Source organism: Penicillium angulare (assembly GCF_028827245.1).
Source record: "Penicillium angulare strain IBT 27051 chromosome Unknown utg000003l_segment0_segment0, whole genome shotgun sequence".
In the NCBI taxonomy this organism is placed as follows: domain Eukaryota; kingdom Fungi; phylum Ascomycota; class Eurotiomycetes; order Eurotiales; family Aspergillaceae; genus Penicillium; species Penicillium angulare.
Window position 1 is genome coordinate 3,949,899 of NW_026623162.1, and position 13,915 is coordinate 3,963,813.

The 13,915-nt window shown below is 45.5% G+C and overlaps 6 protein-coding genes across 6 annotated transcripts; 4 read left to right on the forward strand and 2 right to left on the reverse strand.

The window, feature by feature from the left end:
• Positions 1 to 359: 359 nt before the first annotated feature.
• On the reverse strand, positions 360 to 1,364 carry N7478_003616 (Zn(II)2Cys6 transcription factor domain-containing protein; the record flags this gene model as incomplete). Its single annotated transcript, XM_056919830.1, has 2 exons — positions 360 to 1,190; positions 1,299 to 1,364. The coding sequence occupies 2 exons, from the start codon at positions 1,362 to 1,364 to the stop codon at positions 360 to 362; spliced, it is 897 nt and encodes a 298-aa protein (XP_056782988.1).
• Positions 1,365 to 3,331: 1,967 nt separating this feature from the next.
• On the forward strand, positions 3,332 to 3,991 carry N7478_003617 (uncharacterized protein; the record flags this gene model as incomplete). Its single annotated transcript, XM_056919831.1, has 1 exon — positions 3,332 to 3,991. One exon carries the CDS (start codon positions 3,332 to 3,334, stop codon positions 3,989 to 3,991), a length of 660 nt encoding a protein of 219 aa, XP_056782989.1.
• Positions 3,992 to 4,943: 952 nt separating this feature from the next.
• Positions 4,944 to 7,414, forward strand: N7478_003618 (transcription factor domain-containing protein; the record flags this gene model as incomplete). Its single annotated transcript, XM_056919832.1, has 7 exons — positions 4,944 to 5,156; positions 5,277 to 5,383; positions 5,444 to 5,758; positions 5,812 to 6,249; positions 6,302 to 6,567; positions 6,629 to 7,135; positions 7,197 to 7,414. 7 exons carry the CDS (start codon positions 4,944 to 4,946, stop codon positions 7,412 to 7,414), a joined length of 2,064 nt encoding a protein of 687 aa, XP_056782990.1.
• A 168-nt stretch (positions 7,415 to 7,582) lies between these two features.
• On the reverse strand, positions 7,583 to 8,990 carry N7478_003619 (acyl-CoA dehydrogenase family protein; the record flags this gene model as incomplete). Its single annotated transcript, XM_056919833.1, has 2 exons — positions 7,583 to 7,765; positions 7,815 to 8,990. 2 exons carry the CDS (start codon positions 8,988 to 8,990, stop codon positions 7,583 to 7,585), a joined length of 1,359 nt encoding a protein of 452 aa, XP_056782991.1.
• A 2,108-nt stretch (positions 8,991 to 11,098) lies between these two features.
• On the forward strand, positions 11,099 to 12,765 carry N7478_003620 (Zn(II)2Cys6 transcription factor domain-containing protein; the record flags this gene model as incomplete). The annotated part of the gene is made up of 2 exons (XM_056919834.1): positions 11,099 to 11,593; positions 11,650 to 12,765. 2 exons carry the CDS (start codon positions 11,099 to 11,101, stop codon positions 12,763 to 12,765), a joined length of 1,611 nt encoding a protein of 536 aa, XP_056782992.1.
• A 443-nt stretch (positions 12,766 to 13,208) lies between these two features.
• N7478_003621 (uncharacterized protein) lies at positions 13,209 to 13,912 on the forward strand (the record flags this gene model as incomplete). Its single annotated transcript, XM_056919835.1, has 3 exons — positions 13,209 to 13,262; positions 13,315 to 13,356; positions 13,409 to 13,912. The coding sequence occupies 3 exons, from the start codon at positions 13,209 to 13,211 to the stop codon at positions 13,910 to 13,912; spliced, it is 600 nt and encodes a 199-aa protein (XP_056782993.1).
• Between the last annotated feature and the right edge of the window lie 3 nt (positions 13,913 to 13,915).

The following is a 13,915-nucleotide window of genomic DNA, read 5'->3' on the forward strand; positions in this document are numbered from 1 at the left end:
GTGGTAGATGCGGGCGACTTAGATGATCTTGGTATACGCTAATGTATACACAAAGTTAGTGGATTAAAGATGATTCAAATATAGGCAAGGGATGTTTTAAGTGTAATCACCTCGGTTAGGGATCTTCTGATACTTGACTCTGCGGGTATACCAGCCAACTATGCCAAGTTGGGTGAAGGTAATCTCTGATAATACCTAGCAGGAAAATACCTGCGTCCTTGACTTGCCACATATGCCTACCATAGTGTAACAGCAGGGCATAGTAAGCCAACAGAACCAGGACTTCTGGCCTTTTCTCCGATAACATATCGATAAACTTTGGCGGTGCCAGCATCAGCCACGTATAAATCATATAGTGGTTATACCCGCTCTTTTTCTTCACCCTCGAGGACAGCGTCAAATCCAACCTGCAGGTGCTGAATTACTGAGTTGCATGCTTCCTTCTCGTCCACACTCAGCGCTTGAGAGCCTGTGATCAGTTCAGAGATTTTCCGGCATGTATTTCCCTTCGGTGTGCGTGAGGTAAATTGAGAACTGGCTGCAAGAATCGGCGCGAGCTCCGATTCCATCAACTGCGGCCAGTATTGCATCGCAATGACGTGAATCCCTCGATGTATTTCGACACAGTGTATATACTTCGACAGAAAAGCATCAAGACCGCCCGGGTGCCTTTCCGCCAATGTGTTCGTGAGAAAGTGCTGACCAAGTACGGAGGAGAAAAGGAGTATGGGCACACAGTTGGATTCGTTGACGTCAGCAAAGGAGGAATTGAATAGTGAAACAGCACGAGTTTGTAGGGCCATAGCCTGATGGAATTGAAATTGATTATTTTCACGACCCGTACATGCCAGATGAAGAGCCGAGAATGCCAGGAACTCATGAAGGAGAAATGGAAACATGAAACCTAGTTTGATTCCAAGTGAAATGAGAGAGGGGTTCGTGAAGGCGTCGTCTGCAAGGCTGAGGCAGGGTAGATTTTTCGTTTCAGTAAGATGGAAAAGGAGTTCCATATGATTGATGTTTATGCTCGGGATATCTTCGAAGGTGTCCTTTTCTGCAACACTGGGAGATCCATCATTTTGAACATCAGAGGATTCCAGCCGAGGATACGTCTGGCTTTGTTGCGTGTCATAAGTGCATGCACGATGCGAGATTTTGCATATTGTACATATTGGACGACGTTCGTCACACTGTCAAAATAGCCGGAGACCGGTTCGAGTTAGTCATTAGGGATATGCGGGGCGATTGACTTGAATTGAGTACGGTGGCATATCCAGCAATTTTGAACTTAACCGTACCTTAGCATGGCGCGCTTTACATGTTAGGCAACCGCCTCGAGACTTTTTGTGGCTGCGGCGGAGCATGCTCAGTCGTAATCTCTGAAAATCTAGCAATGAACGTCTGCTTTGGAAAGCCTGGTGGATAATGTATTAAAAGGCTCAGGATCTCTAAGCTGCTGAATTTTCCTGCTACAGACACTGCAACAAGCCAGAGAGAAATAACTGACAGTCAACTGGACCATTCAGGGACATCGGATGCGATAGTTAACTAACTGGGTTCCACTTTACTTACCTAATACGCGTGTTACATAATGTGGGTCTAGAGCTGAGCGTGCTTTCAACGAATAAGATCAGCTTCCAAGGTTGTATGAGACTAATGGATACAATGAAACATTGAGACTATACTGATGCGAATACATTAGTGTCATGGCTGACACGCGTATTTTGGTACTCGATCCTTCTTAGAAACAGCGTTGAAAAATTTATGGTATATAAGATCTGCGATCGCTCCGACCCTGCTTATACTGTCATCCAGCAGCCCGGACTTGAAACCATTTCAATCATCATTTCGTTCTTCCACTTCCAAATTTGTGTTAACTTCAGACTTAAATATGCCCACTCTCCAGACCTTTGGAGGAGCATATATTTGGAAATATGTTCCCCAATTATCTTTATCCCTTGCATTCCTTTGCCTCTTTACCATTGCAACCATTGTCCAATGTTGGAGGTCCTGGCGAGCCAAAGCATGGTTTACACTCCCATTTGCTATTGCAGGTATCTGTAAGTACCTCCTATTCAATCGCTGAAAATAATAAACAGGGGCTAACTGCCTGGCTTCGTCAGGTGAAATGATTGGATACGCCACCCGAGCCTTTTGCTTCGACAAAACCGGCAGCTTGATCCTATATCTATTCCAGGACATATTCCTCGTGCTTCCTCCGATAGGTTTCGCTGCCACTCTATATATGATTTATTCAAGAGCCGTCCGGGCTATTCATGGCGAGGCGCTGTCTCCAGTACCTATGCGTTGGGCAACTTGGATTTTTGTTGGTGGAGACTGGATTTGCCTCATGATCCAAGGCAACGCGGCGGGATTATTGGGGAACAGCAACCTTACTACCATTGCCGACTACATCATCATTGTAGGGCTCGCTTTACAAATCATGGTTACTATTTTCTTCGTCGGCTGTTGTGGGGTATTTGACAGAAGAATGAATATCCACTTGCGAGTAACTGGCGCAACGATCGATGTGCCCTGGCAGAGTTGCTTCAAAATGCTATACGCGACCTCAACGGCGATTCTCATACGAAATTTATATCGTATTGTAGAATTTGTGTCACAAACCGTGAACCAAAACGGGTATTTACAAATGAGAGAATGGCCGTTGTATGTTTTTGATGCTTCATTGATGTGGCTTCTGATGAGCGCGTTTTTCATATGGTATCCGTGTTGGCTTCCTCGAGATACGGCAAAATACTGCCCAGGCGGGCTTTAGATCCCCGTCAATACCTCCCCCGCATCTCGTCGCCGATGTGGCCGTTCCTTTTATTCACATACAGAAAGAAAAAAAGCCTCCTCTCTAGTCTATACGGGTACAAATAATCAATTCATCACAAGCTATATTAAGCCGAAGCTGGTTCACTTATCAGGTGATTATCAATACGGTGCTTTCTTCTCCATGCGGGATGAGCTACATGTAGCCAATCAGAATATGGTGATGAGGAGGCGTTTCGAGAGCGGCTTGACTAAAGACAACGTAGATTCCTACAGTGCCAACCTTAATTCCAATGCGTTCTATGCTCTACTCCAAGGCTATGTTCAAATAACTGAAATCTCACTGCATTCACCTTGTATCGAAATATTGCCAGAACGAACACTTCAGTGTCTCAGTGAACCTCACAGTCAACAAATAAAGGATGTCCCCAGGAAGTCGGAACTATAGTTCTGCCGTTCCACTAGGCGCGCTCAGGCCGCCGTCTTCTTCTTTCACCACCGCTGTTGCACTATGGATGATCACCTTCCGCTTTCGTGCCCATAGCTTGCATGCATCATGGACCAAAAGGCATCCTCGCTGCCCTCCACACAGTCAGAAAATGAAGTCCTCCATGCCATACGTCAAACAATCCTTTACTTCATCCAAATATGCAATGCATTACTCTTCTGTATAATCGCTGCTCACTGGTTGTGGAATCGTCGCTACAAGGGCCGTCAGAGCGAGGTCTTACCCTCAACAACGGTAGCCTGCTCACAAGAAGATGAACAGAATGCACAACTCAGTGCTGAAGACTATCACGTCTCTCGCATCTCCTACAGCGAGGATACTATTATCAATATAATCAGTGATATTTACCGTGTCTATTTGCAGCTAAACTATATTTCAGATTGGGAGATGTCCTGGGCCCCGAAAGAAGGCCATCCCATTAAACAGGCCATATGCGAGGAGCTTCATCTAGACCATGTCGTTGTTTCATTGATGAAGCGATTGCCGTACTTTCGATTTTCGGGGATATCAGACGATATTGAATTCATCCATCCTTACTCCAGAGCATTTGTGTATCTCGAAGAATCTGAACTTCGGGGTGGCCGTGATCCAGACCGATTCACTTTTGAGAAGCCGAGGCCAGATTTTCTCCTCCCCTGGGAGATAGCTCTAACTTGTTCCATGGATGAGGGCATTCATTTGATTTTGGATACAAAGGAAAGTGAGTAGACTTGTCCGTTATAATGCATGAAGTTAGTACACCTTTCTTGATATTTCTCATGTAGACGCCATTCGAGTCTGGAGCTTTAATGAAGCACCCCCTGGAGACGATGACAATTACCGGAATTATTATTCTCATCATGCTCCAACGTACCTTGCAAATTACCTTCAACAACTAAAATCTCTCGAGATCATCCCTGGTGCTTCAAGATATCCACGTTCACTGTACAATAAGCACTATACTGAAATAGTAGGTTGTTCCCTTGACCTAAAACTGAAAGAACATTTGGTTAGACACTAATATGTACAGTACCCCAAAATTAAAAAGATTCTTCAAGAGCAATACGGTTGGCCATATGAATTTAGAGAAGCGCAGTGGAAGACCGTTGCAAAGGTCACCTGGAAACGGATCGATCTTGATGATCCGGAGTACGACACAGATAATGAAGATGAGCTTGAGCCTGAGGTGCTGAAGAACGGTGGGGATCATTGGAGTTGCTACCTTCGCCCTCATATAGATTTCGGTGGTGATGACTATAGCCTTCCAAGAGTGATTTAGGACTCAATGGACTATGTTAGATACTTAAACATCATGGGAGATTTTAAGATGCTATTTCTTTTGTATTTTACTATGAACAGAAAGAAGAATCCGACTAGACAGTGCAGCTGCTATACAACAAGCAGGCCTATCTTATGAGCCTTAATGCCTGAAGGCATCCACAAATGCCATTTGTGGCCTCAGGCAGAAAAACTGACTAAGCGTAAATTGCCGACACCCGCTGGTTGACAGTATCCAATCACCTCCCCCAATTCTGCCCCACCACGACGAATCCTCGGGTGGTTCCCCCTTTCCCAGACTCCTCATCTGCGCCGATTTCTCCGATTTCCGGCAGATGTTCATCACAAGCAAATCTCGCACGTTAGATGGGGTTTTATATCGGGCGACCGCAGGCTGATCTTAATGGACTTGGAGTATCGGAATCTGTTGGCACCGAATGGGCCACATTTGATCCCCCACAGCGACTTTCGGTCCCCCAGACTCCCCCGGCCGCCTCCGGGCGTCGAGTTCATGCAAAGAAGCCCCGATTCAGGCGAGATGGAGAAGACCCCGCCCGTCACAGGCAAACGCCGAGGTGGCAGCCGAAAGGCCTGTAATGAGTGTAAGCAGCAGAAGGTGAGTTGTATACCCATACCATTAAGCCACATTCCTATCCTTCCATGTCCCAAATAGACGCGTACGCCCCAACGATACCCTGCGCGACCGCCAGACTAATATTTCCACGCCCAAAATTAGCTACGATGTGATATCGTACAAACCCCTGCAGCAGCATGCTCGCGCTGTCGTCGACTAGGGATTGATTGCAAAGTTGAACAATCATTTAAGCGTATTTCTAAAAGAAGGTAAACAAAGATCACCCCCTTCAAGGTACAAAGGTTTTTTTTTACTAAATGGATATACAGGCGAAATGCAGAAATGGAAAAGGAGATTGCAGATCTACGTCGCCGCCTGACAACTAATCCTGACCAAGAGCCAGAAGCCAAACACCATACAGGCGATGAAATGTCGCAATGCTCCGAGGATGTGTTTCACCGTAGAGAATCTTCTGCGGTAGACCGATCGCGCCCAGTATCGGTACCTGTGGAACCTCATCCTTCTATCTCAACACCCCTAACGATGCAACGATCTGGCTCCATTCACTCACAGGACGAAAACACACCATGGCGGCTAGAAGATGTTACGCTCTCACGCGCTCGTGTGGCTAGACTTTTTGAGCAGTACGTCTGTCTCCTTGGAATTCGACTAGTAGTCAAACTAACTTCTGTTAAAGATACTTCAACTACTACCACCCATTTCTTCCTCTTCTCAATCTACCAAAGCCACCTGAGGTTTACCTCAATCGGTGTCCTTTGTTAGCGTGGACTATTGTCTGCATTGCTAGTCGACGCTCCCCATCCGATCCTGGGTTATTAACTGCACTTTCGGGGCCATTCAGCCGGCTGCTATGGTCCACCATCACTAGCGTCCCGCAGGATTACCGAGTAGTCAAATCCTTGTGTCTCCTGTGTACATGGCCCTTGCCAACAACAAGTCAAAGAACAGATGCAACATTTATGCTCAGTGGTCTAATGATGCAGATCGCCATGCAGTTGGGTTTACATCGTCCGGTCCAACCTGAAGAGTTTACAACATTCCAAATGGAGGTTCAAGGAGAAGCACTCAAGGATCGCTTGCATACCTGGATTCTTTGCAACATAGTGGCTCAGAAGTAAGTAACACGTGCTTCATTTCAGGTGGAATCTTAACTAATTCTGTTTTAGTGTCGCTACTGGATATGGTCAACCAGCAAACACAATATACGATTGGGCCCTTGAACCGACTTCTTTGAAAGATGCCGATTACCGACTGCCTTCTGACTTGTCTATTCGGTTGCGTATCGAAAAGTTCTGTGACCGTGTTACCAAAGCTCTCTACAGTAGCAAGCCTGAACCTGGGGAGTTTATCAGCACAGAGAAGTTGGTCATAGTCCAGATTCTAGAGAGCGAGCTGAGAGAGATGGAGGTTGAGTTTGGTCAAGATATTTCTGGTATGCCTTACTACTACGATACATCTGGTATTTTGGTATTTTCACTGACAAGTTGTTGCAGCGATCAATTTGATCCATCTACGTGCAGCCGAGCTACATTTCAGATATTTTGTTTTTCTCGGATCTAACGCCCGAAGTGATGATCTTACCAAACTATTTATCGCTACCACTTCATTTTTGGAACGCGTACTAGATCTAGAAACTGCTCCGGGTGAACTCATCGGTCATTCGACTAATTATATACTCCAAATGATAGTGTCAGCCGCTTTCGCCCTTATGAAACTTTTGAAGAGCAACTTCAACCGGCATATTGACTTCAATCACGGCAAACTTCTGTTCAACGGCGCAATCTCAGCTATCCGCAGGATTAGCGTTATGGACCACGATCGCCCCATTCGTCTCGCTGATATCCTTGCACAGATGTGGAACGCAACTGGGGCAGAACCAGTCGGGGAGGATGATCTTCAGCTCAAGGTCCGCTGTCGTATGAGCATGAGTCACGTCTACGACACTGTATGGCGTTGGAGACAGCGTTTCCGCCCAGTCAAAAGTATCGAAGAAATGCAAGGTGGGTGTTACACAGTCAGCATCAACCATTATAGGAAATCCCTGCTAACAACATTCTATAGCTGCGGCGGCAGTGGCGAACCAAGACATTATGACAACATCGGGCAACATGGGTAGGCAGCAGGATAGCTCCATGGAAGACACCTCTTTGATGATGCCAGCCCAGTTTGATGAAGGCGGGGCGTTTTTCAGCGAGGCTGGCTTCTCTGAAGTGTTTGACTCACTCAACTGGGTGTTCGATGGCATCCCTGATTCTTTTGTTGCACCGCCTATCTTGTAACTCAGGTGTAACTAGTAGTTCGTCCGAGTCTGTCGGCTTCCCTTTCAGGAGCTTCAACACCGCCAGGCCCACTTTGTACAGATGGCGGCTCTTTAGCGATTTGTTTACCAGAGATACCATGCAACCAAAAGTGGTTTGTTCTTAATACTATCTTCTACATTTGACATATCAAATTTTGGCCTTAGCCATCTCTTCTTCTGCTTTTTTCTTCGGCCCTGCAAATCCAAATATGTACGCAGCAATCTTCCGCATCTGTATCTCCTCCGCTCCTTCAGTTATACGATATCGTCGGAAATGACGATAAATGTGCTCAAAGGGATAATGGCGTGAGTACCCGTCCCCGCCATGAATCTATTACCAGTCAGCTTGCATTAATTAACCACACATCCGTAGGACGTACTTGGATTGCTCGATCTGCAGCCTGGCAGCATAGCCGATTGGCCCAAAAATTACACATCGACACTTGATCGCTCAATTTCCGCTCAATCTCAACCCACGGCGGTACTTTACTTGATGATTCTCGAGATGCTGCAACAATACGATCCATCTCCCAGCTTGTTTTAAGAATGAACAGTCTCAACATTTTAACCTGTGTCATAAGCTCCACAACTGGAAATTGGATTGCCTGGTTATCCGCGAGTGACCTTCCTTCTCCCCAGATCTTTCGCTCTCGAGCACGCAGAATACTCTTTTCAAGGCAGAACCGTGCAGCACCGCATGCACTAGCAGCCTGTCTGACACGGTTCTCATGAACGAATGTCTGCGCAATAGCCAGTCCGTTATCAAGAGATCCCAAAACAGTAGTCTCCGGCACCCAGACACCATCCAACTCAACTGTTGCATGATCGGTCGGCATATTCATTGTCCATTCGTAGCTGAGGACTCGAATACCGGGAGTCTGACGTGGAATCAAAAAGGCAGTGATACCTTTCGCAGATCCCGACGTGCCTGATGTTCGAGCGAAAACAACCAGATGCGTGCAATGATGAGCACCAGTCTGCCACTTTTTCATGCCAGTGATTTCGAATCCACCACCCTCGCGACGGGCTGTAGTTGACATGAATGTCGCATCGCTTCCGTGATCTGGCTCTGTCAAGCCAAACGTCGTGCGAAATTCCCCACGAAGCCGAGCAGGAATCAGGGTACGGCGTTGCTCTTCAGAACCAAAATGGTGAATCATGTATACGTCGGGAAAATTACCCACGATACTATGCTCATTTTGAAGGTCATTTGCAAGGCCTAACCCTCCACCATACACAGGATGTGAGGAAAGATGATAGCGAATTGCCGACATCCAAACATTGCTGTCTGGGTGCTCGTTACCTCCGTACTCCTGGGGAAGCGCAAAACGATAAAAGCCTGCTTTGTCACTTAGTTTCCGAGCTTGGCTCAGCAAATTTTCCCACTCGGGGCGTGGGTTCCCATTATTCTCCCAGTCTGTTCGAGAATGCTCCCTTCTATGGTCGAAGAAGCGATTGTTGTCATCAGAGTGTTGCAGGGGAAGAATTGATGAATTGATGAAGGAGTCTATAGATTCGATATGTGCTTTTAAATCAGCTGGCAGATCGAAATTCATATTGCTGGTCGCAGACTCAAATGTTCATAGTCATTTCTTGCCAAAAATAACAGTCAGTTCAAATTATCTATGAAGCGTGTATCGGCTTCCCCGCATTCCACCGAGCGGACCTCGGCTTATCCAAATTTCTAGGTACAATACATCTTTGTGCAATTATTATTCTGAACGCTATCTTGGAATTATTGCCTGGGTAAATCTAGCAATGCTATGTCGAGTGTTTGCGAATGTCTCTCGGCTTCTGTTAGTGACTTCTGGGATTGCTCCTTACGCCCCAAGAAACGATCCTAGCTACGATCACTGCATTCTATCATGAACTGGCCCAGGGCTTCATAATGTCCTGCACATCATTTGAAATACTCTGCATTAAAACAATTTGCGGGTTTTTGCAATTCATTCCGGCTGGTTAGGTGGAACGGCGCCTCGAAACCTTTTCCATACATAGAATAACTGTTCATAATTTCGTCCCCCAAAGGTTTTCTTGCCCTTTAACTCACTTTCCTTCTCATTTGTTTGAGCGGTTCAGCGAGATCTTATCCTTTTGCTTACTTTATCTTGCTTTTTCTCTTTGTTTCTTGGTGCTGAAATGGACTTTTAGATCGTAGAGATTATTCGTTGTTGATTTCTTGTTGATTTGTCTGGATCCTTGTCAACGAGGAAGGATTTTGGTATCCCAAATAATCAGGGTAGCAAATACCAGCCCCATCTGCACATGGCGCTTGGCGTGTTTTAGATGCTCATGATATCGTGCCGTCTTTACAAACTATGGAATCTGTAATGATTACCTTAGCAGCATTTGCCATGGATGCAGATAGGTTCGCGACCCTGAGGCTTGGAAAGCCCCATGTTCGCACCCATTATAGACCCATGTTTGTGGTCTTGGGAATTCCTGTCCCACATAAATATGCTCTCAGAGCCACCAGGGGCCCAAGCACTAGGTACCACAGCATAGTATGTGCAGAAAGTGTTTCAACAAAGACAAGGTGTGAGATCTTATAGTCTGTTTCACGAAGGGCATCTCTTCCCAATCTGAGAAATGGCACGATACCAAGATGCTATCTGGCCCGCCCGAATATCTGGGCCATAAAATATATCTGATAGTCAGTGCACGCATGGTGCTGTTTGAACCGGGGCAGCAGGCGTCGTGCAACTCAAGCCTTTTAGTCAGTTGAAAATGAAATTGTCGGTGTAGGCTGACCAGCATGCTACCTAGGCTTCTGGAACAGGAAGCGAGCTTAGAACTCAGTAATATTCCGGCCTAGCTGTGATTTTAATTTTCCGGCTGCCTGAGGTATGTACGACGGAGCGGCTATTCCCAAGCCAAAGGCCTGGGAGTCCACAATGTGTTGTCAATACCTTCCTGTCATACATGAGCTCACATGGTATCCTTGATCAACGTGATAGTACAAGCAGAATTCTAACTACCTTGAAGGCGATCAAAGTGGCTAGCTTATATTGATTCTTGCATACTGGTTGATATTGTGCTTCGGGTTTTGGCCTTGAATCTTTGGCAAAATTGATCAATTTCTCATATTGAAGAAGTTTGGTATTGTCTTTTCAACCCCATGTCATCCTCATGCGTGCCAATTTGCGTAAAAATAGATGTCAGAATGAATGCCCCTTACATATTTGTCATGTTTGTGGCAAATCGAATCCACTATCCTTAGGATGCGACTTGACAACATGCATCTTAAGCTTCGAGGAATCAAACTATACCCAACGCATTGCGGTCTTGCATTTTTATCATTCTGCCTCCACTGATTGGAGTGTGAGATCAATTGAAAACCTTACTAACAAATCATCGTCGCGTGATGACCATGAGTTGAGTGGATTGTGGCTCCACTTTCGACACATGTTTGAAGATCCAGTACCGTGGCCATGTATTTCAAACTGGTCTAAACATCTCTTGGGCCTGCTTCATGGGCTATTATACGAGTAGCTAAGATTCAAATTGTCTAGACTCGAAGTATAGCCCTGTAGACTAATATACGCTTCACCTAGATATGAAAACACATGGTCAACCACATCTAATTTTTTTCCAAAGCGCAGCAGACACCAGGAACCTTGTGAATATCAACATACCACCTTATACTTTGTTTCTTCTTTACAGAATGCATCCTGCCTTAAATTATCGACAGTCTCGAAGGTCGGCCTGTGATCGTTGTCGCGGATTTAAGCTACGCTGTGAACGTGATCAAGTTGATGGCAGGTCTTGCGAAAGATGTCTCAAAGCTCAGGTTATCTGCACGACGAGTATAAATCATCCTTCCAACAGCTATGGCTCTTCAAAATCTGGGTCTCGGTCTCTTTCTGCCGATTTTGATCCCAGGTTTTTGACCTCAGATCGATGGTCAATGCCGATTCTCCACAAATCTTCCAACTTGAAAGTTAAGAAGCCTATGCCCACTGGAGGCTTTCGAAAACATGAGAATCAAAGATATAACAGCTGGCCGTGTTCGGACTCTTTATATTCCTGGACACCCGGGGCATTTCCCCCTTTGGAAGGGGATCTTGGCATTCAGATGGCCTCGTGTCCTGCTCCGTCGTTTTCATTCGATCGGTGGGGAGAGCAACAGTCGCAGTGGGCTGGAAATACCTATCCGGTTGTAAGTTATCTACTGAATTTCGCATATTAAACACTTACTTACTAACAATTTGAAAGGTTTCGACTGAAAACTTTTCTCTCAAACTCGATCATTGCCTTGATAATCAGCTGTCAGCTTCAGGCACACTCATGTCGCAACCATCCTATCTTCATGATGTTCCCCATATCAATACAGAAAGTGCTATACCTCCTCAGTCTCTCACTCTGTTGAGCTCAAATTCTCTTCCCGTCACAGACGACAGTTGGATGTCTTCATGGCCGCGAATAACCGAGATCACCGAGGAGGATAAAGAGCAAATAGAGTCCTTTATGGATTGGATGCCAACAACATGCTATGATTTGCGCAAGAAAATTCTCAAGCTAAATATGGAGCTCACGGACGATCTGGAGCGCTTGGAAATGGATAGTGGAATTTTCAGGTTCTCGCCTCTACTCGGTAGCGATATCGCGCCTTCAATTGAAAAACTGGATCTTCCGGTTTTTCGTACACTCAACTACTCTACTAAGTTTCTCGGGTTGCTCCGGTCATTGAAATCTACACCGCAAACCTCGACCCATATTGTGCCCAGCATAGAGCTACCTCAGACAGACCTAGGTGCTTTTGACGATACAAGGCTTCTTTCTTTGGACTCTCTGGATAACAATTTAGAGGATGGAGCTGCCACAGCCTCTTCTCATGATTCAGGGTATCATACAATGGCCACTTCTCCTTCAGACCAAGGAAGAAGTGTAGTCTTGCATAAATGCGATCTCTCGACATCTTTGAGCATGCTCACAGCATACCTTCAGCTCATCCGTCTCTACCAAATAATCTTCAATCGACTCTATCAGTTCTTTCTCATTACTCCACCCGATGCAATATTATTTTTGGCTCTTCCAAGTATACAATTTGGCCAATTTCATATGAACGGAAATTTGGCCATGCAAATGCAATCCTTAGTTGACTTCAGTTCTAATATATTGGCAAAACTTGAGCAAGCTCTAGGTTTGTCTTCTGGTTTGCCTCGAGGCATGGAAGGGAACGCGAACCCTATGGCCACCGTTCTAGGGAATGGGGTCTTGACCTCAGTCCAAGACCATATCATGGCGCAGGAGCATATGGAATGTGGTATGTCATTGAAGGAGACCATGAATTGTCTGCGAAAGTTTGCGATGGACTCAGTATGTGCATGATATCTTTTCAATGGAATGTTCTAACTCCACGTGTCTGCATTTTTGTACCGGTATCCAGTCAAGTAGATCTCAGCCAAATTTTGGCTCAAAACATTTTCTCGGCAAAGGGTCAGAAGTAAAATGAGCTCCAAGCATCCCCCCCCTCCCGGGAATACTATTGGAATTAGATTGTTCTTCTGTATTGTTGCCATTTATAGGAGACTCTGAGACACACAACTTTGTGGATATTTAGAATTATCATTGGAACCAAAAGCTTCTCACCGAGTCCGAAATGACAATCTCTATTCCGATACCGAATCCGATCTTTAGTCTCACCCCTATCCGTAAGATGAGACACTCGCAGCTTCATATATGAACGCAAGATTGTGCATTATACCTCAAAGCCGTGTGTTATCCGCTTCATCTCTTGTCTATCTGTACTCAAAAACACATTTCGACAAACCATGGCTGCTCCTCTTTCAAAGGATGTAACTAACCTGACTGGAACCTGGCGCTTGGTATGTCTCAAATTCTGGTAATCTGTAACAGAAATTTAACTGTCGTCTAAAGAACAGGAAGCTCTCTGATGATCCTGAAGGCTTACTTGCCCTGGTAATTGTCTCTTTGGAACATTTTCGGCTACATAATTACTAAGTCACAATAGCAAGGTGTCCCGTGGATTACCCGAAAGGCTCTTCGTCTAGCTAGTCTTTCTCTCCAAATGACCCAGTCAGTTTCAATGTCTGATGCTAGCAGCGATGGCACCAGTGATGGCACCAACACCTCATCTGATGATGATGGCTTCGTAACCATGCTTCATGTTAGACAGACGGTCAGTCCAGGTTCCTTCAACAGCGACTCGTCATGTCCCGTAAATGGTCAAGAGCAAAAGCTGTCTCTCCCCATATTCGGTGACATCAAAATGAGTCTACGATACATGAACACGTCCGGCATCAAAGATGAAGTTATTCGTCAACAGTATGAAGATGGATGTCCGACGAAGACGGTTATTGATGAAGATGCTGTTAATCTTAAGATGGGTTGGACTGCTCATGTGTTGTGGGGATTTGAGATTATCAACGGAAAAAGGTATTTGACTCGCAACGCAACGAGCTCGAGGAATGATGAGACGGTCGCTGCTCGAATGGTCTATGATTATCAGGAATAGGAA